Source organism: Abramis brama, assembly GCF_963993115.1.
Source record: "Abramis brama genome assembly, chromosome: 10".
Taxonomy (NCBI): Eukaryota; Metazoa; Chordata; class Actinopteri; order Cypriniformes; family Leuciscidae; genus Abramis; species Abramis brama.
Window position 1 is genome coordinate 44,179,820 of NC_139972.1, and position 25,243 is coordinate 44,205,062.

The window sequence follows — 25,243 nt, forward strand, 5'->3', positions numbered from 1 at the left end:
TTCCTCTCCGCTGCCCTGAGTTCAGTCCGGTGTTCACGAAGAACCTCAGATAACCAGGGGTTGGAGGGAGTAGCGCGTGCTGGCCTGGAGGAGAGAGGGCAGATAGTGTCTAGAGAAGAGGTTAGAGTGGAGCATAAGGTATCCGTTGCGGTATTCACATCCAGAGATGAGAATTGTGAGGGTGGGGGAAGAGAAGATGACACGGCAGAGGAAAGGTGTGAGGGAGAGAGTGAGCGCAGGTTTCGCCTGAAAGTGACTGGAGGTGGGGTTGGAGGTGCAGGGGTAGAGAGTTGTAGACTGAAAGTAATGAGGAAATGATCTGAAACATGGAGAGGTCTCACCAAGATGTTCTCTGTGGTGCAGTTGCGTGTGTAAACCAGGTCCAGTTGGTTGCCTGATTTGTGAGTACCTGTGGTGATGAGTCGTGTGAGATCGAAGGAGGCTAGGAGGGAGATGAAGTCTGCTGCATGCGGCTTTTCGAGATGGATGTTGAAGTCACCGAAGACTAGGAGTGGGGTGCCGTCCTCAGGGAAAGTGGACAGCAGCACATCCAGCTCATCCACAAAGTTACCCAGCTGACCTGGGGGACGATAAATGACTACAATATGGATCTTAATGGGAGTTGTAAGTGTAATAGCATGATATTCAAATGAGTTGTTGTTGCATAGAGAAGAGAGCGTGGAGAATTTGTAATTGTTAGAAACGAGGAGCCCTGTACCCCCACCCCTCCCAGACTGGCGAGGGGAGTGAGAGAAGGAGAAATTGTTAGAGAGAGCAGCGGGGGTTGCTGAGTCTTCTGGCCGGATCCAGGTCTCAGTCAAGCCTAAGATATTAAGAGAAGAATGAGATGCAAAGGCTGGAATGAAGTCAGCTTTATTGACTGCTGACTGACAATTCCATAGACCCACGGAAAGAGAGAGAGGAGTGTGTGAGGATGAGAGAATGGGACGCAGATTGGCAGTATTGCGCTGCCTTTTGCACGTGATGAAAGGGCGTTGCCGAGAGATAACAGGAATGTTTTGAAGGCACATGTTGATTAAGGTGAACAATAAGATAAAAAGAGTGAAGGAAAAGGGAAAAGGAGATACTTAAGTGCCTTTCTGGTGTCCTTGCTCGGTGGAGTCGCGCAGGAAGAGTCGCTGGTCTTTACCCGAGTCGGTCTTCACACGAGGAGGCTGAACACGAGAGCTGAACGCTTCCGCTGACGCTTCCGCGACAGCGCACAAATTACACAGATATACAGATAATGCTTTCACCGCTTGAGTGAGTACAGCTGTTTCTCTCGGGCAATTAAGTCTGAATAGCGTGAGAATGCGCTGAATCGAAACTCTTCAATAGCAAAGGCTTAAGTGCAAACTAGAAAGCAATATTAATTTTCACTCGCGGCTTCTGTTTAATGTAGCAGCGCGTCTAATTAAAATACAGAATTATGTGAAACTAAAAATACAAAATGAACAGAGAATCGAAGAAGGGCTTACCTGGACTAAAATACAGCACTAAAATAACAGAACAACAGAGAAATCCAGAAAAACACACTTGCGCGCTCTTGCCGTGTCTCTTATGATGAACGCTGGTCCTGGCGAATGAACTGAAGCTTCCTTATTTATATCTATTCGTACAGATGCTGTTTCTCTCGGGCAATTAAGTCTGAATAGCGTGAGAATGCGCTGAATCGAAACTCTTCAATAGCAAAGGCTTAAGTGCAAACTAGAAAGCAATATTAATTTTCACTCGCGGCTTCTGTTTAATGTAGCAGCGCGTCTAATTAAAATACAGAATTATGTGAAACTAAAAATACAAAATGAACAGAGAATCGAAGAAGGGCTTACCTGGACTAAAATACAGCACTAAAATAACAGAACAACAGAGAAATCCAGAAAAACACACTTGCGCGCTCTTGCCGTGTCTCTTATGATGAACGCTGGTCCTGGCGAATGAACTGAAGCTTCCTTATTTATATCTATTCGTACAGATGCTGTTTCTCTCGGGCAATTAAGTCTGAATAGCGTGAGAATGCGCTGAATCGAAACTCTTCAATAGCAAAGGCTTAAGTGCAAACTAGAAAGCAATATTAATTTTCACTCGCGGCTTCTGTTTAATGTAGCAGCGCGTCTAATTAAAATACAGAATTATGTGAAACTAAAAATACAAAATGAACAGAGAATCGAAGAAGGGCTTACCTGGACTAAAATACAGCACTAAAATAACAGAACAACAGAGAAATCCAGAAAAACACACTTGCGCGCTCTTGCCGTGTCTCTTATGATGAACGCTGGTCCTGCATGTACATACATGTTGCTCGCATATTATGGTAGCCTAAATAGAGTGTAATTACACCTTTGCCATTCATATGTTTATAAGCAACTGAAAAAAGCACAAATGTCAGGGCATGTCAGAACATCTAAAGGACCCCAAAAACACCTTAGGCCCCAGAGGGTTAACTACAGCTTGTGCTGTGCGCTGTGCAAAGTGATCTAAAATACTTTTCCTTTAACCCCAGTTAGGGTTCTGATTTTTCACTTTCTCCTTCCTTACTTTAAATTTTTCTCAGCTGAATTTCACCGTCACTAGTTTAGGAGTAGTCCTTGCTGAGTGCTGTCGGCTAAATTTGCAGTTACCTTGTCAATTAAATCTAAATTTAATTACATGTAAACTGCGTAGCTAAATAAGAATTCTTATAGTAAGGAGAATTTTCATCAGCATGTTGACTGAACTTTTGAAGGGACACACACACAGTGTGGTCTTGAACACACAGCAGCTGTGACCCACTAGGGATTGTTGGTCCAAGCAAATCAAAAGGTCAGTCACTAGTGCTTTTGATTATTCCCAATTCCAGATAATTCCTGCTGTTTTGATAACTTGCTTAAGCCCTTTTTGTTTTATTTTATTTTACTTTGATAATAATAGCTGTCAGCTATTCACTTGTCTATTCTTTCATTTATTTGATTTATTTACATTTCCACTCTTGTTCTAATGTGGTTCCATTTCCCAAAGGGCCCAGAAAGGAACCAGAGACACCTTTATTTTGATTTTGTCCCTGTGATATTGTTGATTATTGCACATTCACATTTTGTAACAACATTTCAATCTTACCTGGAGATTTTTTGTTACCTTGGTCTGCTAAGAAAAGTCCTCTGGTGTCTTCATTTAAAATCTGAAGCTCATCTGCTTTGGGTTGTAACACTTCCTATTTTTTAAGGAATGGTTCATAAAATCATTTTCTAAACATTTTGTATCCTTAATCTCATGAAATACATCTGGTTACACATCCACATTTTGTCTGAGGGAGTGCACTTACCTGTGCATTCACCGCAACTAGGGTTGCCAACCATAGATATGTACAGTAGATGTAGCTCAGCCTCTTCAGGTACATCAAAAGTGCCGCCATCTTGGAATCGTCAACCAGGAGACCTGTTTGAATGTCAATGTGAAGGAGATGCCTGTCACAACCTTGTCTTGTTTAGTTTCATTGTCCTATTCTGTTTCGTTTTCCCTGTCACCGTTTTAGCAAATCACCGTGCAGTATTAAAGGGGGGGTGAAACACTCATTTCCAGTCAATCTCATGTTAATCTTGAGTACCTATTAGTACCTAGTATTGCATCCTTCATATCTCCAAACAGTCTTTAGTTTTATTATATTTATAAAAGAAAGATAGGCTGTTCCGAGTTTTTCCGGAAAATACCGAGCGGCTTGAGGCGTGCCGTGTGGGCGGTGCTTATGCGCCGATAGCTAACAACACACGGACATTTGAAGCAGTTTTACTCACAGTTCCAACACACGACCGTTAACCTTTATCGTTGGGACTGCTCCATCCTTAAGCATTAGATGATCTGCAAATCCGGCGTCGAACTGGCCTTGTTTATAAAACAATCATCATCGAAATGCAGGGAACAAACAGTCCTGTGACTGCAGCGAGCACAGCGCTTTGATGGTTTTGCTCTCCCGCTCTGGTCTATGGGTGCGCGCGCCCTTCCGGGAGAAGTGCCCCATATAAGGAAATTCCGCCCCATCTGACGTCACACATGCCCATACTCGAAAAAAACTTTCCGAAACTTGTGACAAACCGGAAGGAGTATTTTTGGCACAGAAATACTTCATCAAGCGTACAACTTAATTTTTGAAACTTTGTCCATGTTTAGCATGGGAATCCAACTCTTTAACAGTGTAAAAAACTCAGTATGCAGAAAATAGTATTTCACCCCCCCTTTAAAGTAAAATTAAAGCTGACACTTTTTCACAGAACCTTGCTAAAGCAGTACATTACAGTGGTCGAATCAAGTCACCTTCAATTATATAGCGCTTTTAACAATATAGATTTTTTCAAAGCAGCTTTACAGTGATAATAGGAAAATATAGCTGCAAGCAGCAATTATCGGGGCCAAGCACAATCAGATGACAAGACATGCCAACATGTCTGAAAGTGTCAGCCCAACTGCAACAATGAGCAATTAAAGACATTTAAAGAGGATTTTAGGCAAAATGCCTGAAAAATCATAGAAACAGTAAATAAAAATATGATTTAATGGATTATCACTTTCGACCAATAGGTGGCGCAGTTACAAAACTGATGTGATGTGGTCAGAGTGAAGTGACAATGACACATACAAAGTTTGGTGTCAATATGTCAAGGCATTGCAGAGATAAAGCCTTAATTAGTGCTATTAGCATCATGCCTCAACTTTGCTGCTGTGCTATACAAAAACGGTTTTGTCTATCGACACGAAATCCATAAATTTTATTCGGCACAGTCTGGAGATGATACGATTTGATTTTGGTGAAAATCGGACAAACGATTTAGGATGAGTTCGAAAAAGTAGGTTTTGACTGTAAATCAAGATGGCGGACAGGAAGTTTGGCCAAATAAGGAAAACTTGGTATCTATGTTCTCGGCTTGACCCAGGTAATCTATTAAGACCAGTGGCATTTCAATAGCCAGATGTATTCAAAAGTTATTAGCCTTTTTGGAAATTTTGTTATAATTTTTGACCACTAGGTGGCACTGTCTCGAAATATTTTGGGTAACTTCAGACGATGGTGCTGATGGCATGTTCTGAGTTTCGTAATATTACACCAATGCATTTGTTAAGAATAGCATTTTATTTCACAAAACTGTATTGAAGTCAATGGGAATTTCATGTTTTGTTCTATTATAGCGCCACCAAGAGACCCAGTCCCACAATTTTTTGTATGTGTCCTCAGAGTGAGCCCATACATATATGTGTCGATTTTGGTGCAAAAATCTCAATTTGCTTCGGAGTTATAGACATTTATATGAAAAAACACGTAAAAAATGACTGACACATGACTTTGATTGGAATTTACTACCCCTAAACATCAATATTTTCGCATTAGGGATTTGGCCTTTAGCTATCGAACCTATGTTTCCAAACTTCTGACGGTGGTTTCGTCTCGATCGGACAAGCGGTTTCGAAGATATAGCCAAATGTTTTTTAAGCGCTAAATCACAACGCTACACAAACCGTAAGGTGAAACCTAGCATGTTTGGTATCGTTGGACTCGGCAAGGATTCAAGAGTCTAATGAGATGAGTCTCGTGAAAATAAGTCGACCACAATTAAAGTTATAAGCATTTGGAAAAAAAAATTAACCACTAAGTGGCACTGTTTCGAAACTTTTCAGGCTCCTTCAGGGCATCGTGCTGATGACCCATACCAAGTTTCGTAACAATCCGTTCATGCGTTCTTAACCCCCAGAGGTCGGCGGTATCGCCGGCGATACCAGCTCGCTTTTTTTTTAGCAGTGTAAAAGAAACTCAAAAATACTCGGTTGACTTTGATTTTCCATTGGAGTTTCATACATCAATCGATTCTGTTAAATGTGTATTATTTTTGTGTATACTCACAATAAAAACAAAGTGTTGTGCTTTTTGCCAAATAAAGAAAAATAAACACAAAGCGAGTTCTGCCTCCTCTCTGTCAGTGTAGTCCATTCTGAAACGCGTCCGAAAATGAACCATAACTCAGCGAAAACTCAGTCAAACAGGCATTCAGACATACAGGCATGAAGCTTGAATTCTCTTCTTTTAAACGAAGATATTTTTTTTTAAAACAAATATTCACAGTTTATGTAATATGTATGCAAAGAGAGAGATGTCAGTCGTTCTCATCTCAGCTAATTAAGTTTTAATGTGCTCCGCCCACGGAGAGCACGCGCTATTCAAACGCAAATGTGAGCCGATCCAAACAATCCTGTAAAACGCCCATCAGCTGGATAACACACACCGCGAGTTCACTTTCAGACTTATGTACTTTACGATGCTGTGAGGAATAATACTGTCTTGATAATAATCCTGCAAAAATTTACCTCAGAAGTTCTGGAAGTATCATTTCGAGGAGCAAACGGATCCCGCTGAGGAATTAGGTCAGTTCTGTTTGCTTTGTTCTAATCGGAATGAATGAACGCAAAGATGCGTGCTGTTGTGGAGCTACTACAGCTGGCAAAAATACTGTTTTAATATGAATCGCGAATACAAAGAAAGATTACACTGGAAATATTGTTACAATTTTAAATGTTGTTGTAATTGTATAACCTTAAAAAAAAAAATATATATATATATATATAAGGATAGATGTAAACAAAATCTTAAAAGGTCATTATAAGCCTTATCTTTAAATAATTTTATTATGCTTTATTAGTGACACATTTGGGAAGAGAATATATTCCAAATCTGAAAATACAGTATGAGAACAATTAACTGCACAATTACTAGAAATGTTTACCTTGGATATTGTACAATTTGCAAGCAAAATGTGTGGAAAAAACAACAAACCAGTTATATATTGTCCTTGCATTCTTGTGGCTCAGTCACACATCTGAATGAAAGGCTCATTACGTATGCAGCCTCATTATGCGGGCCCCATTGACTCCTCAGGTGTGAATCACGCCCACCCGCATATGGCCTTTCCAAACAAAAAGTGTTTTACAAGATTTAAATCAATGTATTGTGTTATGTGAATGATTAGGCAGGATGATTTTCACATAATTTTGAAGAAAAAATTCTAGGCATCGACATCCATTAGTCAAAAGTCTTATTTACATATATTTAGAATGTGTTTTATGGCCTTATTTCAGAAACTTTAGTTTTTTGTTTTTTAAAAAACCATGCATAAACATTATTCTATCAAAAATACAAACATGTACATGCAAGTTGTTCACATATTATGGTAGCCCTGTTTGTGCTAAATAGAGTGAATTTACACCTTTGCCATTAATATGTTTATAAGCAACTGAAAAAAGCACAAATGTCAGGGCATGTCAGAACATCTCAAGGACCCCAAAAACCCCTCAGACTCCAGAGGGTTAAAATACAGCATTTTAGCACAAAATTCAAAATGTCCAACAGTCAAAATGGCCGATATGATACAATTGGATATCAGTCGACTCGGCATGTTGCCCTGAATCTAACAAGACCAATTTTATGATTTTTTGACAAACTGTTCAGAAGTTATATGCAAAAATAGCCATTTTTCATATCTCTGGACCAGTAGGTGGTGCTGTGCCAAAACACAGCATGTAGCCTCAGGTCATGCTTGTGATGACATCTACCAAGATTGGTCTGAATACGATAAACTGTTGCGGAGATACAGCCTTACGTCTGTTTTTGCAAGCGCTACGTAAAATTTGTTCAAACGGTTATTGAAAACGGTTTGACGAATCAATTTGAATTCCATAACTTTTTGTCAGCACTGCCTGAAGATGATCTGGTTCAATTTTCATGCAAATCGGACAAATCGTCTAGGACGAGTTTGAAAAAGTAGGTTTTTCGAAAAATTCTAAATGGCGCCCATATTTTTATGATGGAAAATGACGTCATAGGGTGCAATCGAATCGTCATGAGCTCAGAAATCTCAGAAAGAATTTTGGTGATTGGCCTTACGGTTCAAAAGGTTTTAGCGTAAATATGAGTGAAACTTTGGACAGGTGGTGGCGCTAGAGGGAATGACTTAGACACACTAAAATTGTGCACTTAATGTTGGGACTGTCCTCTATCAGAATGTCAAACCATTACAACTTTCCCGCAATCGGTTCTATGGGCTGCCATAGACTCCCAGAGCGGAAGAAGAAGAACAATAAGAACGGGAACAGATACAATAGGTGCCTCCGCACCTTCAGAGATTGTAACAGAGATTGTTTTGGCTTTATAGCAGCTCTAGAATAAATTTATTGTCCAGCTAAAGTTAGTTTGATTGATTCACTTCCGTCACAACGATCATTAGTTATTAACATAGGGGCCGCTAACACGACACCGTTCTAACAGAAAACCCTTAAGTTCTCTTTGTTCAAGTTCAAGTTCAAGACCTTTATTTGTCCCAGAGGGGCGATTAATTTTGCTGCAGTAGCAAAGAAATTAACATACAGTACATGACAACAAAGCAGCAACATCATTGAAAATAAAATACAAGATCAGACAAATTTTTTATTTTATTTTTTATTTTACCTTTATTTAACCAGGTTAATCGGTTGAGAACAAGTTCTCATTTGCAACCGCGACCTGGCCAAGATAAGGCGCAGGGTACAAGGCGACATGAAGTTACACATAACATACCAACATTCAAATACACAGTCATGAATATAAGACATTCAGATTCAGTTAAAAAGTACTAGACATTGTATAGAAATAAAAATGAAAAAACTTGATAGTTTAAAAATATAAAATGGCAGTGCAAGAGAAATGGCAGTAGGATAATAATATAGTCCAACATGGGTATATTGATAATGTGCAAATAGATGCTATGACAGCCATTTAGTTGAATTTATGCAACGATACATAAGACTTTGTACGCAAAGAGCATCAGCATGTACAGTGGTCCATCAGTAAATTTGAGAGTAAAACTTTAAAAGTAGAGATCGAAACAATGGATTCTAATTTGAGAGACTTTTGTAAAGTGTTCCAATCATTGGCAGCTGAAAATGTAAAAGAAAAACGGCCAAAAGAAGTGCGGGCTTTTGTAGGGTCTAGAGAGATAAATTTACTCGAACGCAGGTTAAATACAGGCACTGATATGGTTATTAAAGTACTTAGGTAAGATGGTGTTTTGCCTAATATGGACTTGTAAATTAACTGATACCAGTGATTTAGGCGCCGATTGTGTAACGAAGGCCATCCAACTAGTGAGTAAAGAGTGCAGTGGTGGGTGTTGTATGGGACTTTAGTAATAAAGCGAATAGCGCTATGGTAAACAACGTCCAATTTCTTGAGTAAAGAATTAGAAGCAGTTCTGTAGACGACATCGCTAAAATCAAGCATTGGGATGATGGTCATTTTCACAAGGGCCTGTTTTGCATGAAAAGTAAATGAAGCTTTATTTCGAAATAGAAACCCGATCCTGGACTTGATCTTTGACTGGAGATGGTTTATGTGGGTTTGAAAGGAAAGCGAGGGGTCTAGCCAGACCCCTAGGTATTTGTATTTCTCCACATATTCCAGCTTAGACCCATTCAGGGTGGTGATGTTTATTGGACACGAAGATACTGAATGTGTCCGATTAAAAATCATGCATTTTGTTTTACTAGAGTTTAGAGACAATTGAAGATCACAGAAGGCTAATTGAATGTCATCAAAACTCTTTTGAAGTTTTTCTAAAACGTTTTCCAATGTTGAGCCTGAAGTGTACAGAACGGTGTCGTCTGCATAGAGATGAATAAGAGAGTTGCCCGCAACACGAGCGACATCATTAATATAAACAGAGAATAACATCGGGCCAAGAATCGAGCCTTGGGGCACCCCCATAGATACAGCCAGAGGCTCAGACAGCAAGCCCTCAGACTTAACACACTGAAATCTGTCAGTGAAATAATTAGAAAACCAGGAAAGGCACGTGTTTGAGAGACCCAGAGCCTTAAGTTTTTCAATAAGAATACTATGATTAACAGAATCGAAAGCTTTGGCCAAGTCAATAAAAACAGCAGCACAATGTTGTTTTTGGTCGAGAGCTGTTATAACATCGTTTAGGACCTTTAGTGTTGCTGAGGTGCACCCATGACCAGCTCTGAAGCCAGATTGCATATCAGAGAGGAAATGATGTGACTCAAGATGACCTATTATCTGTTTGTTGACTTGACTTTCAAAGACTTTTGAAAGGCAGGGCAGGACGGAGATGGGTCGGTAACAGTTTGGGTCTGTAGTGTCCCCCCCTTTGAATAGGGGGACAACTGCAGCAACTTTCCAGTCTTTAGGTATCTCTGATGAAACACGTGAGAGGTTAAAAAGACTGGTAATGGGTGAGGCAATAATTGCAGCTGACATCTTCAAAAAGAAGGGGTCCAGATTGTCAAGTCCAGCTGATTTATATGGATTGAGGTTTTGTAGTTCTCTCAAGACATCTTCAGTTTGAATTTCAGCAAAAGAGAATTGTGGGTGGTTAGAGCCAGGTGCTAACGTAGGTGCTGTGTAGTTGGGCCGGGTAGATGCAGCCAAATGGAATGCATGGCCAGCCATAGTGAAGTGCTTATTGAATCCCTCTAATATAGAGGACTTGTTGGTGGTGACGATGTCTCCAAGCTTTAAAGCCGTGGGCAGTTGGGCGGAGGTGTTCATGTTCTCCATTGATTTGGCTGTGTCCCAAAACTTTTTAGAATTGGTACTGCAAGAAGCAAATTTATGTTTATAGAAGCTAGCCTTAGCTTCCCTCACTGCCTGTGTGTACCGGTTTCTGGTTTCCTTAAAAAGCTGCATATCATGAGGATTAATTGAGGCAAGTGCAGTCCGCCATAGAATGTTTTTGTGCTTGCTGAGGGCGGTCAATTCCGGAGTAAACCAAGGACTATATCTGTTTTTGATTCTGAACTTTTTAAATGGAGCATGCTTATTCAGGATAGAATTAAAAGCATCCTTAAAAAAGAACCAGGCATCTTCCACATATGGTATCAGGTCAATGTCCTTCCAGGATACCTGGGCAAGATCTATTAAAAAGGCTTGTTCGCTGAAATGCTTTAGAGAGCGTTTGATGGTGATGAGGGGAGGTCTTTTAACTGCAGACCCATTACGAACACATGCGATGAGACAGTGATCACTTAGATCCTGACAGAAGACCGCTGGAGTATATTTTGAAGGCATATTAGTCAGAGCTATATCAATTAAAGTGCTTTTGTTTGCAGATTTTAAATTATATCTAGTGGGTTCATTAATCATTTGTGTAAGGTTGAGTGCGTCCAGCTTAGACTGTATATTTTTTGAGACATTTAACATGTCCAAATTTAAATCACCTAAAAGTAAGAACTCAGAAGATAAGTATGGGGCAATCAATTCACATAATGTATCTATAGCACAACTGGAAGCTGAAGGAGGTCTATAACAAACAGCTACTGTAAGTGACTTATCTTTGGAAAAGTGGATTTTTAAAATTAAGATCTCAAACATTTTCGGGGCAGACCTAGATAGAACAATGGAGCATTGTAGATTATCTCTGCAATAGAATCCAACTCCGCCCCCTTTTGTAGGTCTGTCTTGACGGAAGATATTGTAGTTTGGGATAGATATTTCTGAATTTTTTATGGATTTCTTAAGCCAAGATTCAGACACAGCTAGAATGTCTGGGTTAGCTGAGTGTGTCAGTGCAGTGACTAAGTCAATTTTAGGGAGGAGGCTTCTAATGTTAATGTGCATAAAACCAAAGCTTTTACGATTACAGAAGTCGTCAAATGAAAATATATGAGGCGTTAAGTTTTCAACAGAGTTTACAGGGCCAGGATTTAACTGGACGTCACCTGAGGAAAATAGAAGGAGGAAGATAAGAGCCCGGCTGATGGCTATGAAAACTGGCCGTTTAGTGCACTTAGGAAAATAAAATAAAGGAATAGGATTATGAACATAGTACAATGAATACAGGGATTTGGGAACAAACAATGATATCACTGCCTGGGTATGAAAAGGAGGTGAACCTAAGCATTGTGTAACAATAAAGACAATTGTATCTCTAGAAGAGCCAGTTAAATCAGATGAAGTTATAGAGAAAGAGAAAAGGGGAATTGAAAGAACAGATGATCCTTTTTCATGATAAATGGAAGATTTACAATGAAATAGTGCAAAGGTAAAAATCAAAAGCAATAATGAGCGAGACATACTGGTATTGTAAGCAGCAGAGAACAGTCAACCGAACCAGCGCGATCACTGGTCAAGCGTTGCGCATGCGCACAGAGTCCCACGTCAACACCAACACACTGCAAGCGTGTTTCTCCTGACGCAGCACTGTTCTGGTGAAGCAATGTATAATCCAGTAAGTAATCCAAATAATCCAAGAGTCCCGCTAAGTATGTAGACCGAATCGCAGAAATTCCAGAAAAACAGCGAGGACCCAAAAGCGTTTGGGGGCAGGGTTAGCCACCAAAGCTAGCCTGCCAATGTTTACCTCTGTACAGCCACAGATCCGCTAAACCAGCTGCCTATGCTGGGGCCGATGTCAAGGGCTGTAGCAAGCAAGTCCAACAGAATCTGGAAGATTACTCACGATAAGCTCATCATGCTGGAAAAATCATGCTGGAAATCCTGCCGTAGTCAGGGCGCATCTGAGGAATACGTCGGCGATACAATTGGTTTGGATGTCAACAACAACAGGTGTCCTGGAGCTGAATCCTCTCCTCGGCTCAGCGAAAAAGTAAGACGCAAACAGGGCTAACGTTACATAATATTAGTCCCGGAGTAAAAGCAAGTGATGAGAGTTTTGTGTCTGAAATGTGATAATATACTAATAAAACTTTAAAAACTTTAAAATCGGAACAGAAACAATAAGACAAAGACTAAACACAGGACGGACTGAATACACGCCTCACACGTTGCACCATCTTGGTCTCACAAATGGATCAATGAACACCACAAACATTTATAGCTGACTAAAGCGGGAACCAGAAGGCAGCATTGTAAATTCTGCATGCAGGGGGTGAGAACTATCAGACATGATGGATTCAGCCTTTTTAAGTACATGTCTATTGTACAGTTCAGTTAGTTTTATCTGCTGAATCCTGATGATTTTGCTGCTAACTTTATTTACCATTGCTAATGTGTTTTTCCGTTGTAAACTAAGAGAAGCATACCAGCAAATACATGAAAAAGTAAAAATGGACTCAAAAGATTTATAAAACAATGTCATCAGGGATCTGTCCACTTGAAACTTAGCTAGCTTTTTCAGACAGAAGAGACGTTGCTGACTTTTCTTACTCATCATGTCTGTGTTTAGTTCAAAGGTCAACTTGTCATCAACGATGATTCCCAGATACTTGTACGACTCAACAAATTCAACCTCTTTTCCATCTATAATCGTCTTTTCAGGAGTTGGATGGTGACGTCTAAAATCAATGCACATGTCCTTTGTCTTTGTAACATATAAATCTAAAAAAGCTTCTTTGCACCAGTTTAAAAAATATGGTAGTACCGGGCCGTAAGATGTTTCAGTGGTGTCCATTAAACCTAATATGACTGTGTCATCTGCAAACTTTACAATATAGTTATTAGTCAGTTCACTCCTTTTTCAGTTGGTCAGTTCAAAGCAATTTTTATTGCTTTGCACAAACTTTAAAAACACGAACCTTTGAGAACGCTGATGGCGTACACATGTGTATTACGTTTAGTCTATAGGTATGCGTGTTTGAATATATATGTACGCAGGCGTGTAGTCCTTTACAAACCAACCCTCAACAAACTACTTGAATCCTAGGTAGATCTGTTTCCTTTTTAGCACCAAAAGTTTGGAACAGTCTTCCTAACATTGTCCGAGAAGCAGACACTGTTAGGTTTCAGGGTGGATGAAGTAGGAGATGAACACGAAGGAGATTAATTCCAAGGTTTTAATTCTCAATATTCACAGATACAAACAAAAACAGGGAGCGTGTGCTCAGACAAAGATAACCTTAACATTAAACAAACCTAACGTAAGCATAAACATTGACCGACAACTGAAAGGTGAAAGACAGGAACTTAAATACACAGATGATAACGAGTGATGACAGGTGACGGTGATGATGAACAAAGACTAATTAACTAAACACAGGTGACAGAACTGAACTACTGATGATGAACTAAACAGACCGGGAAAAACAGGACTAAACCAAAATCAACAGAAGACAGGGGAAAACGATAACAGAAACACTAAAACAGAAATCAAAACTACAACAGTACTCCCCCCTCCCGGTAGGCGCATCCTCGCGCCGTAGAAAGACAAAAGGGGTGGGAGGGTGGGCGCCCTGGAGGCTGACGGGGGAGACACGGCAGGAAGCCTCCAGGGCGGAGCAGACTGAGGGCGTGGACACGGCGGAGCAGACTGTGGGCGTGGCCACGGCGGAGCAGACTGTGGGCGTGGCCACGTCGGAGACGACCCCTCGGGCGGCCATGGCGGTGCGGACCCCTCGGGCGGCCATGGCGGTGCGGACCCCTCGGGCGGCCATGGCGGAGAAGCCCCTTCGGGCGGCCATGGCGGAGAAGCCCCTTCGGGTGGCCATGGCGGTGAAGACCCTTCGGGTGGCCATGGCGGAGAAGCCCCTTCGGGTGGCCATGGCGGAGAAGCCCCTTCGGGTGGCCATGGCGGTGAAGACCCTTCGGGTGGCCAGGACGGAGGCCTGTAGCCCCCCCCAAAAAAATACTTGGGGAAAGTCCCGGGTCTCAGAGAGGGCTCGGTGCTGGACAGCGATGAAGACTCGGTGCAGGGCAGCGATGAGGGCTCGATGCGGGGTAGCGATGAGGGCTCGATGCGGGGTAGCGATGAGGGCTCGGTGCTGGGCAGATCCAGCGATGAGGGCTCGGTGAAGAGTGCTCTGAGCTGGATGGGACCAGCGGCGAAGAGGGCTCTGAGCTGGATGGGACCAGCTGTGAAGAGGGCTTCGAGCTGGACGGAACCAGCGGCGAAGGGAGCTTCAAGCCAGGCGGAACCAGCGAGAAGAACCTCTCTGCAGGCGTGATGTTCTCAGTCTCTAGCTCGACGGCGGGCTCAGCTGGACGGAACCAGCGGCGTCGGGCGCGAAGTGCGGGCTCGGCTGGACCGGCGTAAAGTGTAGGCTCGACTGGACTGGCGTATTCAATGGCTTTTCTGACTGACATGAAGGCTGGGTCGAACATCTTCAAAGCCAGGTCTGCACTGTTCGACACCAGCTTACGAGCTCTGGGGCAGAAAAACCCCACTCGATAACAGAAACACTAAAATAGAAATCAAAACTACAACAGACACACTCTGTCAGTTCAAAGCTAGACTAAAAACACATATCTTTGACCTAGCATACACATAACAAGTCAAGTCAGTCAAGTCATCTTCATTTATATAGCACTTTTAACAATGTAGATTGTTTCAAAGCAGCTTTACAGAGATAAACGTATAATTTAAGGTAACAGAGAATGTTTTGGCTTTATAGCGGTTCTTTAATAAAGTTATTTTCCAGCTAAAGTTAGTTTTGATTGATTCGCTTCCGTCACAACGATCATTTGTTATTAATCTAGATGTACCGCAGGGCGGTACAAAATATGACCGCCGCTCAGGCCTGCACTGGCTTTCCACAAAAATAAATGACGTGGAGCAATTTGGCTGTATTGCGTGTTTATGTATATAAGTTGTATATTTTAAAAGACTGTCTGGAGTATTCCTGTGGATCATGGATAATTTAGAGTTTTGTAATTATTTGCCATTACTATTTAAGTTTTATATCAAAAGTCATTAGTTTAGACACTTAACATCCATAATGTGAAAATGTCACATCCATAACAGTGGTTAACAGTAACACTGCGCCGAGATTAGTGTGTGCTTCACCTCACTGTGTGTTCACTGTGTGCTGAGTGTGTTTCACTAATTCACGGATTGGGATAAATGCAGAGACCAAATTTCCCTCACGGGATCAAAATAGTATATATACTTATACTTATACATACTAAGTATGAAAAATCTGTGTTTGTTTTTTTTCAAAGGACCCTCCCATTCAATTTATACAAACCTCTACCAAACGGTTGAGGTGCCTGTTGATGGTAAAAGTCAGTTATCTGACTTTGGCATGGGTTTGTTGTGTTTTACTGAAATAAAAAACATTTTTTCCCCAAAAAAGTGGTTTTATCTTGTAGCCCTGGTCCCAGAGTTTAAAAAAAACAATGTTAACAAAATTAAACTCATTCCCACTGTACCTAGTAGAACACTTAAGTAAATGTCCCATTGAAATTAATGGGATTTTATGGATTTAGGTGAAGAAAGTGTACACATAATACATTTTGGTCTGTACCATGAAGAGAAAACTGATTCAACTATATAAACTATATATTTTCTGAAAGCGTAGACTCTCAGGATGTGATCTAACATGGCATGAAACATGTCCCACCCACGTCATTAGTATACTGCCCAAGCATAACACATTGGGTATTGGTAAATCGGGTATATGGCTGATACCTAAAAAAAGTAGTAGTATGTGCATGTCTGTCTGTGTGTGTGTGTGTGTATGTGTGTGTGTTTGTGTATGTGTGTGTCTGTGTCTGTGTGTGTCTGTGCATGTATGTGTGCGTGCGTACATGTGTGTGCGCGTGTGTGTTTGTGTGTGTGTGTCTGTGCATGTGGATTTGTATGTGTGTGTATGGGTGTGTGTCTGTGCCTGTGGATGTCAGTGTGTGTGCATGCTTGCGTTTGTTTGTATTCCTGCATGTGTGTGTGTGACAGTATCATCCTAAACCAGCAACCCTTCACTCAACAGCACCATCTACAGGCCGATGAGTGTACAGTCACTAAATGTGCACATAAATTAATTTATTTTATACCCGCCCATGGATGAAATTCTACGAAACTTAGCATACCCCCAGAGGATGTCAAGTTAATCATACACATGAAATATGGTACAGTTCTGAACATCTCCACTGAAGATAGGGGCGATTAAAGCAGAATAATATTGCATTTTTATTTTTTATGGGAGGGGCGCAAATCACAAATGAGTGATTATGGGCTAGGTTGATGTGGGCCCTTAAGACCAACATACCATAAAAATGAGTGGCCCCCGGGGACCAAACGAAATTTTTCCGTAAAAGTCTAGTGGGGCTACATGCCCACCAAATTTCATGTTCCCCGGTGTTTCGGTGTCCCTGGTATCGTTGACGAAAAATTCACAGGGGGCCCAGCGCGGGGGGGGAGTGGCCCCCGGGGACCAAACTAAATTTTTCTGTAAAAGTCTAGTAGACCAACATACCATAAAATGTTTTCATCCTCGGTGCCACGGTTCAGGTAGTTATTTAGGAAAAACTGCATTTTTTGGGTTTGGGGGGGCCCAGCGTGGGGGGGGAGTGGCCCCCGGGGACCAAACGAAATTTTTCCGTAAAAGTCTAGTGGGGCTACATGCCCACCAAATTTCATGTTCCCCGGTGTTTCGGTGTCCCTGGTATCGTTGACGAAAAATTCACGGGGGGCCCAGCGCGGGGGGGGAGTGGCCCCCAGGGACCAAACGAAATTTTTCCGTAAAATCTATAGTGGGGCTACATGCCCACCAAATTTCATGTTCCCCGGTGTTTCGGTGTCCCTGGTATCGTTGACGAAAAAATTCAGTAGATGACGAAAAAAAAAAAGAAAAAAAACTTTGACAATCCCTATATGACCGCTTTCGCTAGCTACGCTAGCGGCAGTCATAATTAGGGGCCGCCAAGACGACACCATTCTCACTACACAGACTTTAAACGCGAACCTGTGAGAAACGCTGATGGCGTTCACATGCACATTAAAGGGATAGTTCACTTTGAAATTAATTTTTGATATGTTTTAGCTTACCTCAAGGGCATCCAAGATGTAGGTGTCTTTGTTTCCGCAGTAGTTTCAATTTTTATATTTTTAGGTCAAACCGTTCTTGTCTGTCAGTCATATAATGCAGGTCGATGGTCACTGGCTCAAAACACAAGCACAGAGTCCAAATTAAAACAATTCCCCATCGTCCAAATGAAACAATTCCCCATCATAAGTACACACTGATGGCCTAAGACACGAAACGAGCGGTTTTTGTGAGAAAACGAACAGTATTTATATCGTTGTTATCTCTTGAAAACAGCACACGTCCAAATGATCTGACGGCGCGGGCGGGTATAGATATATACATAGATGTCGCCTTGGCTACTGCAGTTCATTGGAACGAAACCGTAGCCAAGCGACATCTAGTGTATATATCTATACCCGCCCGCGGGCGGGTATAGATGTATACACTAGATGTCGCCTTCGCTACTGCAGTTCATTGGAACAAAACCGTAGCCAAGGCGACATCTATGTATATATCTATACCCGCCCGCGCCGTCAGATCATTTGGACGTGTGCTGTTTTCAAGAGATAACAACGATATAAATACTGTTCGTTTTCTCACAAAAACCGCTCGTTTCGTGTCTGAAATGGACAGAGCAAACTAACAACTTCGAATTAAACTTTTGCGGTATCCGATTATAGATAAACATCAACCGTCTGTTGACATTTCGCCATCAATACGCCTGTGTTCCTGTGGGCGGAGGTAGTCTAAACACGGTTCTGGTGATGTCACTAATGAAGGAAGTAGAGGGGTGTAGTCCAATCGAGCCGTTTTTTGTAGTCAACTTCTGTTAAATAAAATATCTCGCTTGGCATTGAACTTTGAGCGTTATAATTTTACAGATATTATTTATACTCTAACAACAACATTACACACTAACTAAACTTTGAAACATGGAATCGCATGCAACGGGACCTTTAAATTTTAAAATATATATGGTGATGCGATCTACCATTATGGCTGTATTAGGGGCGGACATACTAAGTTCCCTTTCAGTCAAGAACGTCAGACATAATCGACGTCAACTGAAATGGGATCACATTGGTGTGCGAGATCTGCATCTCACACTCCGCCCCACGGCGCGGGTATAAATACGGAAGTAGATGCACGCGCCACTTGCCTTTCGCTTTGGAGCCGAGCTTCATGTTTAGGTCTTCTGAAGAGTGTTGTTATACAACAAGCGAGTGTGTCGGTGCTTCTACTGGAAGTCTCTCCCGGTGTTGGTGTTTACAGTGCAAGTGCAGTGGTGAATGCAAGCTTTTAAGCTCTCAACTGCTGTTCTCACAGAACCCAAATTTCTGTTTGTTTGTTTGTCTGACGGTCGGTTGAGGGCAGAGAACGTGAGTGCTTCACTGGTACAGGCTGAACCATCCCTGTAGCAGTGTTGCCGCCGTCATTCCCCTGTGTGCTCAGGCACTGGTGAGAGTTCTCACTTTCTGAAAGAGCAACGCGGGTGCATTTGCGTCTTTTTCAATATGACATTCTGCTAGTGAGTTTCTGGATGCGGTCATTAGCCCTAACCGCATCGTTAGGGTTAGGGTCTTTAGCCCTAACACAAAGAGTTTGATAGCAAAAAAATGATTTATGACGCATTATATTATGCTGAAAGTGTTTGGTGACAGTGGGAGGGGCCACGCTCCTTTGAAAGCTATAAAGCTGAAGGGAAAAGAGACAGTAGTCATTCAAAATCGCCTGATGAGAGCTATGGTCAGGTTCGAAGCGCATCGCGAGATGTCCCTGAATGATGCAGACTGTAAAACACAAAATGGCTGCCATCATTGAGTGTGTGGTGATGTAGCAGAGCCGAATATATTTTTTCTCACAGTTTACACAATTGGTCTGTTTAAATGTTTAAATGTCTCCCTTCGTCCAAACAGACGTTTGTATCTCGTATTTATGCCCTTCTCACTTCTTCTCTAAACCTACCCTTCATTTTTCTTGCATCAAGCCCACATTGGCGTAACCCATGGCGATTTAGCCCTCATTTTTGTATTTTTATACATCTCTCTGGACATTATGTTGGTCCATTCTTTTGTTTGTGTTTGAAGCGGCCAGTTGTTCGATGGCCAGTGCACATCCAAGCTTAGACCTCAGGTCTGGGCTTTGGAAATTTATTTTCCCTAACCAGCGAGTGCCTCATGAGAGAGCGTGGGGTTCGCATCCTCAACTATCTCGACGATGGCTGATACTAGCGCAGTCTCGGGAACAGCTATTACACAGGGATTTGCTGCTCCAGCATGTCAGCCAGTTGGGTCTTCAGTTCAACTGGGAAAAGAGAAATTCACCCCCGTGCAGAGGATCTCTTTTTTCGGTATGGAGCTGGACTCGGTCCAACAGATGGCATGCCTCACAGAGGAACGTGTTTCCAGTCGGTGCTGAACTGCCTGAAGTCAGTCAAGAGCAGAACAGTGGTTCCACTGAAACTCCGGACTCGTCCCATTGCCAGTTGTTTTATTCCCGGACCAAGGGGACCCTCGACATGGATGCGCCTGCCCACAGCTGGCCCCGGGGCCTCAGCAAGTATGCGTTTCCCCCAGTGAGCCTTATTGCACAGCTACTGTGCAAAGTCAGGGAGGAAGAGGAGCAGGTCTTGCTATTTGCCCCTTATTGGCCCAACCGGACCTGGTTCCCTGAACTAGTGCTCCTCTCGACAGCCCCTCCCTGGCCCATTCCTCTGAGGGAGGACCTCCTCTCTCAGGGACGGGGCTCCGTATGGCACCTGCGTCCAGACTTCTGGAAAATCCATGTCTGGTCCATGGATGTGACACGGAGGTTCTAGGTGATCTACCACAGTCAGTCGTAGACACCATCACTTTTGCGAGAGCACCCTCTACAAGGCATGCTTACGCCCTGAAGTGGAACCTGTTCATTGAGTGGTGTTCTTCTCGCCCCGAAGGCCCCGAAGATCTTCGATCAGTTCTGTGCTTTCTTTTCCTGCAAGATGGGTTGGAGCAAGGGCAGTCTCCCTTGACCCTCAAAGTGTAAGTTGCCTCTATTGCCGCACATCACGATGCATTGAATGGAAGATCTGTGGGAAGGCACGATCTGATCGTCAGGTTCCTGAGGGGAGCCATCCATCCATCCATCTTCTACCGCTTATCCGGGGCCGGGTCGCGGGGGCAGCAGTCTAAGCAGGGATGCCCAGACTTCCCTCTCCCTAGACACTTCCTCCAGCTCTTCCGGGGGGACACCGAGGCGTTCCCAGGCCAGCCGGGAGACATAGTCTCTCCAGCGTGTCCTAGGTCTTCCCCGGGGTCTCCTCCCGGTGGGACATGCCCGGAACACCTTCCCGGGAAGGCGTCCAGGAGGCATCCGGAAAAGATGCCCGAGCCACCTCAACTGACCCCTCTCGATGTGGAGGAGCAGCGGCTCTACTCTGAGCTCCTCCCGAATGACCGAGCTTCTCACCCTATCTCTAAGGGATCGCCCAGCCACCCTGCGGAGAAAGCTCATTTCGGCCGCTTGTATCCGGGATCTTGTCCTTTCGGTCATGACCCACAGCTCATGACCATAGGTGAGAGTAGGAACGTAGATTGACTGGTAAATCGAGAGATTCGCCTTACGGCTCAGCTCCTTCTTCACCACGACAGACCGGTACAGGGACCGCAGTACTGCAGAAGCTGCACCGATCCGCCTGTCAATCTCCCGTTCCATCCTTCCCTCACTCGTGAACAAGACCCCAAGATACTTGAACTCCTCCATTTGAGGCAGGAGCTCTCCACCAACCTGAAGCGGGCAAACCACCCTTTTCCGACTGAGAACCATGGCCTCGGATTTGGAGGTGCTGATCTTCATCCCAGCCACTTCACACTCGGCTGCAAACCGTCCCAGTGCATGCTGGAGGTCCTGGCTTGATGAGGCCAACACGACAACATCATCCGCAAAGAGCAGAGATGAAATCGTGTGGTCCCCAAACCTGACCCCCTCCGGCCCCTGGCTGCGCCTAGAAATTCTGTCCATAAAAATTATGAACAGAACCGGTGACAAAGGGCAGCCCTGCCGGAGTCCAACACGCACCGGGAACAAGTCTGACTTACTGCTGGCAATACGAACCAAGCTCCTGCTCCGGTCGTACAGGGACCGGATAGCCCTTAGCAAAGGGCCCCGGACCCCATACTCCCGGAGCATCCTCCACAGGCCGCCGCGAGGGACACAGTCGAATGCCTTCTCCAAATCCACAAAGCACATGTGGATTGGTTGGGCAAACTCCCATGAGCCCTCCAGCACCCTGTAGAGGGTATAGAGCTGGTCCAGTGTTCCACGACCGGGACGAAAACCACACTGTTCCTCCTGAATCCGAGGTTCTACTATCGGCTGGATTCTCCTCTCCAGTACCCTGGCATAGACTTTCCCAGGGAGGCTGAGAAGTGTGATCCCCCTATAGTTGGAGCACACCCTCCGATCCCCCTTCTTGAAAAGAGGGACCACCACCCCGGTCTGCCAGTCCAAAGGCACTGTCCCCGACCGCCACGCGATGTTGCAGAGGCGTGTCAGCCAAGACAACCCCACAACATCCAGAGACTTGAGGTACTCAGGGTGGATCTCATCCACCCCCGGTGCCTTGCCACCGAGGAGTTTCTTGACTACCTCGGTGACTTCAGCTTGGGTGATGGACGAGTCCGCCTCAGAGCCCTCAGCCTCTGCTTCCTCAATGGAAGACGTGACGGCGGGATTGAGGAGATCCTCGAAGTATTCCTTCCACCGTCCGGTGATATCCCCAGTCGAGGTCAACAGCTGCCCACCTCCACTGTAAACAGCGTTGGTAGGGCACTGCTTCCCCCTCCTGAGGCGCCGGACGGTTTGCCAGAATCTCTTCGAGGCCGACCGATAGTCCTTCTCCATGGCCTCACCGAACTCCTCCCAGGCCCGAGTTTTTGCCTCCACAACCACCCGGGCTGCAGTCCGCTTGGCCCGTCGGTACCCATCAGCTGCCTCAGGAGTCCCACAAGCCAGCCAGGCCCGATAGGACTCCTTCTTCAGCTTGACGGCATCCCTTACTTCCGGTGTCCACCACCGGGTTCGGGGATTGCCGCCTCGACAGGCACCGGAGACCTTACGGCCACAGCTTCGCCATCGGATCCAACTCACCACCAGGTGGTGATCAGTTGACAGCTCCGCCCCTCTCTTCACCCGAGTGTCCAAGACATACGGCCGGAGGTCGGATGAAACGACCACAAAGTCGATCATCGACCTCCGGCCTAGGGTGTCCTGGTGCCATGTGCACTGATGGACACCCTTATGCTTGAACATGGTGTTCGTTATGGACAAGCTGTAACTAGCACAGAAGTCCAATAACAGAACACCACTCGGGTTCAGATCAGGGGGGCCGTTCCTCCCAATCACGCCCCTCCAGGTGTCACTGTCGCTGCCCACGTGGGCGTTGAAGTCCCCCAGTAGAACGACGGAGTCCCCAGTTGGAGCACTTTCCAGCACCCCTCCCAGAGACTCCAAGAAGGCCGGGTACTCTGCACTGCCGTTCGGCCCGTAAGCACAAACGACAGTGAGAGACCTATCCCCAACCCGAAGGCGTAGGGAAGTGACCCTCTCGTTCACCGGGGTGAACTCCAACACATGGCGGCTGAGCTGGGGGGCTATAAGCAAACCCACACCAGCCCGCCGCCTCTCACCATGGGCAACTCCAGAGTGGTGAAGAGTCCATCCTCTCTCGAGGAGTGTGGTTCCAGAGCCCAAGCCGTGTGTAGAGGTGATCCCAACTATCTCTAGTCGGAATCTCTGAACCTCACGCACAACCTCAGGCTCCTTCCCCACCAGAGAGGTGACATTCCATGTCCCTAGAGCTAGATTCCGTGTCCAGGGATCGGGTTGTCTAGGCCCCCGCCTTCGACTGCCGCCCGATCCACTTAGCACCGGCCCCTTACGGTCCCTCCTGCAGGTGGTGGGTCCACGGGAGGGTGGCCCCATGTCGCTCCTTCGGGCTGAGCCCGGCCGGACCCCATGGGGGGAGGCCCGACCACCAGGCGCTCGCATACGAGCCCCAACCCCGGGCCTGGCTCCAGGGTGGGGCCCCGGCTGCGCCATACCGGGCGACGTCACGGTCCTCATTTTTTTTGTCATCATAAGGGTTTTTGAACCGCTCTTAGTCTGACCCGTCGCCTAGGACCTGTTTGCCTTGGGAGACCCTACCAGGGGCATATAGCCCCAGACAACATAGCTCCTAGGTTCCCTCCCTGAGGGGAGCAAGGAGATTAAATCCACCTCTATACCCTCTTGGGACTTATCTCTGGTGCTAACCGCACTGCAGAGACCTCCCTTTGAGCGACTGCGGGCAGCAGAGTTAAAAATTCTGTCTCAAAAGACAGTCCTCCTGCTTGTTTTGGCCTACATTAAGAGGGTAGGGGACCTGCATGCATTTTTGGTCGATGAATCGTGCCTGGAATTCGGGCCGGCCAACTCTCACATTGTCCTGAGACCCTGGCCTGGATATGTGCCCAATGTTCCTACCACTCCCTTTTGGGACCAGGTGGTGAACCTGCAAGCGCTGCCCCCGGAGGAGGCAGACCCAGCCCTGGCTTTTCTCTGTCCTGTCTGTTCCTTGCAGTTATGTGTGGACAGAACGCAAAGCTTCAGGACCTCAGATCAGCTCTTCATCTGTTACGAAGGCCAGCAGAAGGGAAAGGCTGTCTCCAAGCAGAGGTTGGCCCACTGGATGGTGGATGCCATTATCTTGGCGTATGAATCCAAAGGTAAACCCTGTCCCCCCGGTCTGCGAGCTCACTCCACAAGGAGTGCAGCCGTTTCCTGGGCATTGGCGCAGGGTGCCTCGCTGACAGATGTCTGTAGAGCTGCAGGCTGGGTGACACATAATACGTTCACTAGATTATATAGCCTACGTGTTGAGCCGGTTGCTTCCCATGTGCTTGCAGCGCCATTCTCCTCCTATGGACTGGATAATGGCTGTGCCATTTCTGCTCCAGTTGAGTTCCCTTTAACCGAACCCTGTTGAATTCCTCCACACTCCTTCGACATTGGACGTGGCGGAGCGTCCGGTGCTAGGCCTACCACTCGTAAGCATTAGTGGAACCTGTGTTAGGCTGGGTCCATATGTTGTGATCCCTACGGTGATCCCATATGTGTATTCTTCCACGGTACGGCTCCCTATGCCTGTCAATGCGCCCAGCCTATATGTGTATCCTCCACATGTTACCTCCCTACGGGCAAGATGTGGCTTCCGTATGGTACCCTTCCTTCCTTAGACAGGGTACGCTTTCCCAGTGTTATCCAAGTCTAAACTGAGCGGGTCTTGTTGAACAGCAGTGACTTCCTGGCCTAAGCCCTGTCCTATCCCCGCTAAAGATGTCAGGAGGATCAGGAGGCTTTTGTCTAGGCACTGGAAGGTGGCAGCTTTAGTGGTGTTTTCAATGGGGGATCCCATTTCAATCGATGTCGACTATGTCTGACGTTCTCGACGGAAAGGGAATGTCCTGGTTGCGTATATGCAACCCACCGTTCCCTGAAGGAGTGAGATGCAGATCTCGCA

The 25,243-nt window shown here is 44.9% G+C and overlaps 1 protein-coding gene across 5 annotated transcripts in view; it reads right to left on the minus strand.

The window, feature by feature from the left end:
• The window catches only part of LOC311090322 (neoverrucotoxin subunit beta-like), a 100,321-nt gene that overhangs the window by 44,998 nt on the left and 30,080 nt on the right, over positions 1 to 25,243 (minus strand). For 3 of the 5 annotated variants that reach the window (XM_084125581.1, XM_084125579.1, XM_084125580.1), the window contains exons 2-3: positions 3,299 to 3,411; positions 3,094 to 3,187 (exon numbers count right to left, since the gene is read on the minus strand). In XM_084125581.1, coding sequence (XP_083981707.1) covers positions 3,094 to 3,187; positions 3,299 to 3,388 — 184 coding nt within the window. In that variant the 5' untranslated portion in view covers positions 3,389 to 3,411. The remainder of the gene's footprint in view (positions 1 to 3,093; positions 3,188 to 3,298; positions 3,412 to 25,243) is intronic. The other 2 variants (XM_084125582.1, XM_084125583.1) reach the window with 1 other exon arrangement.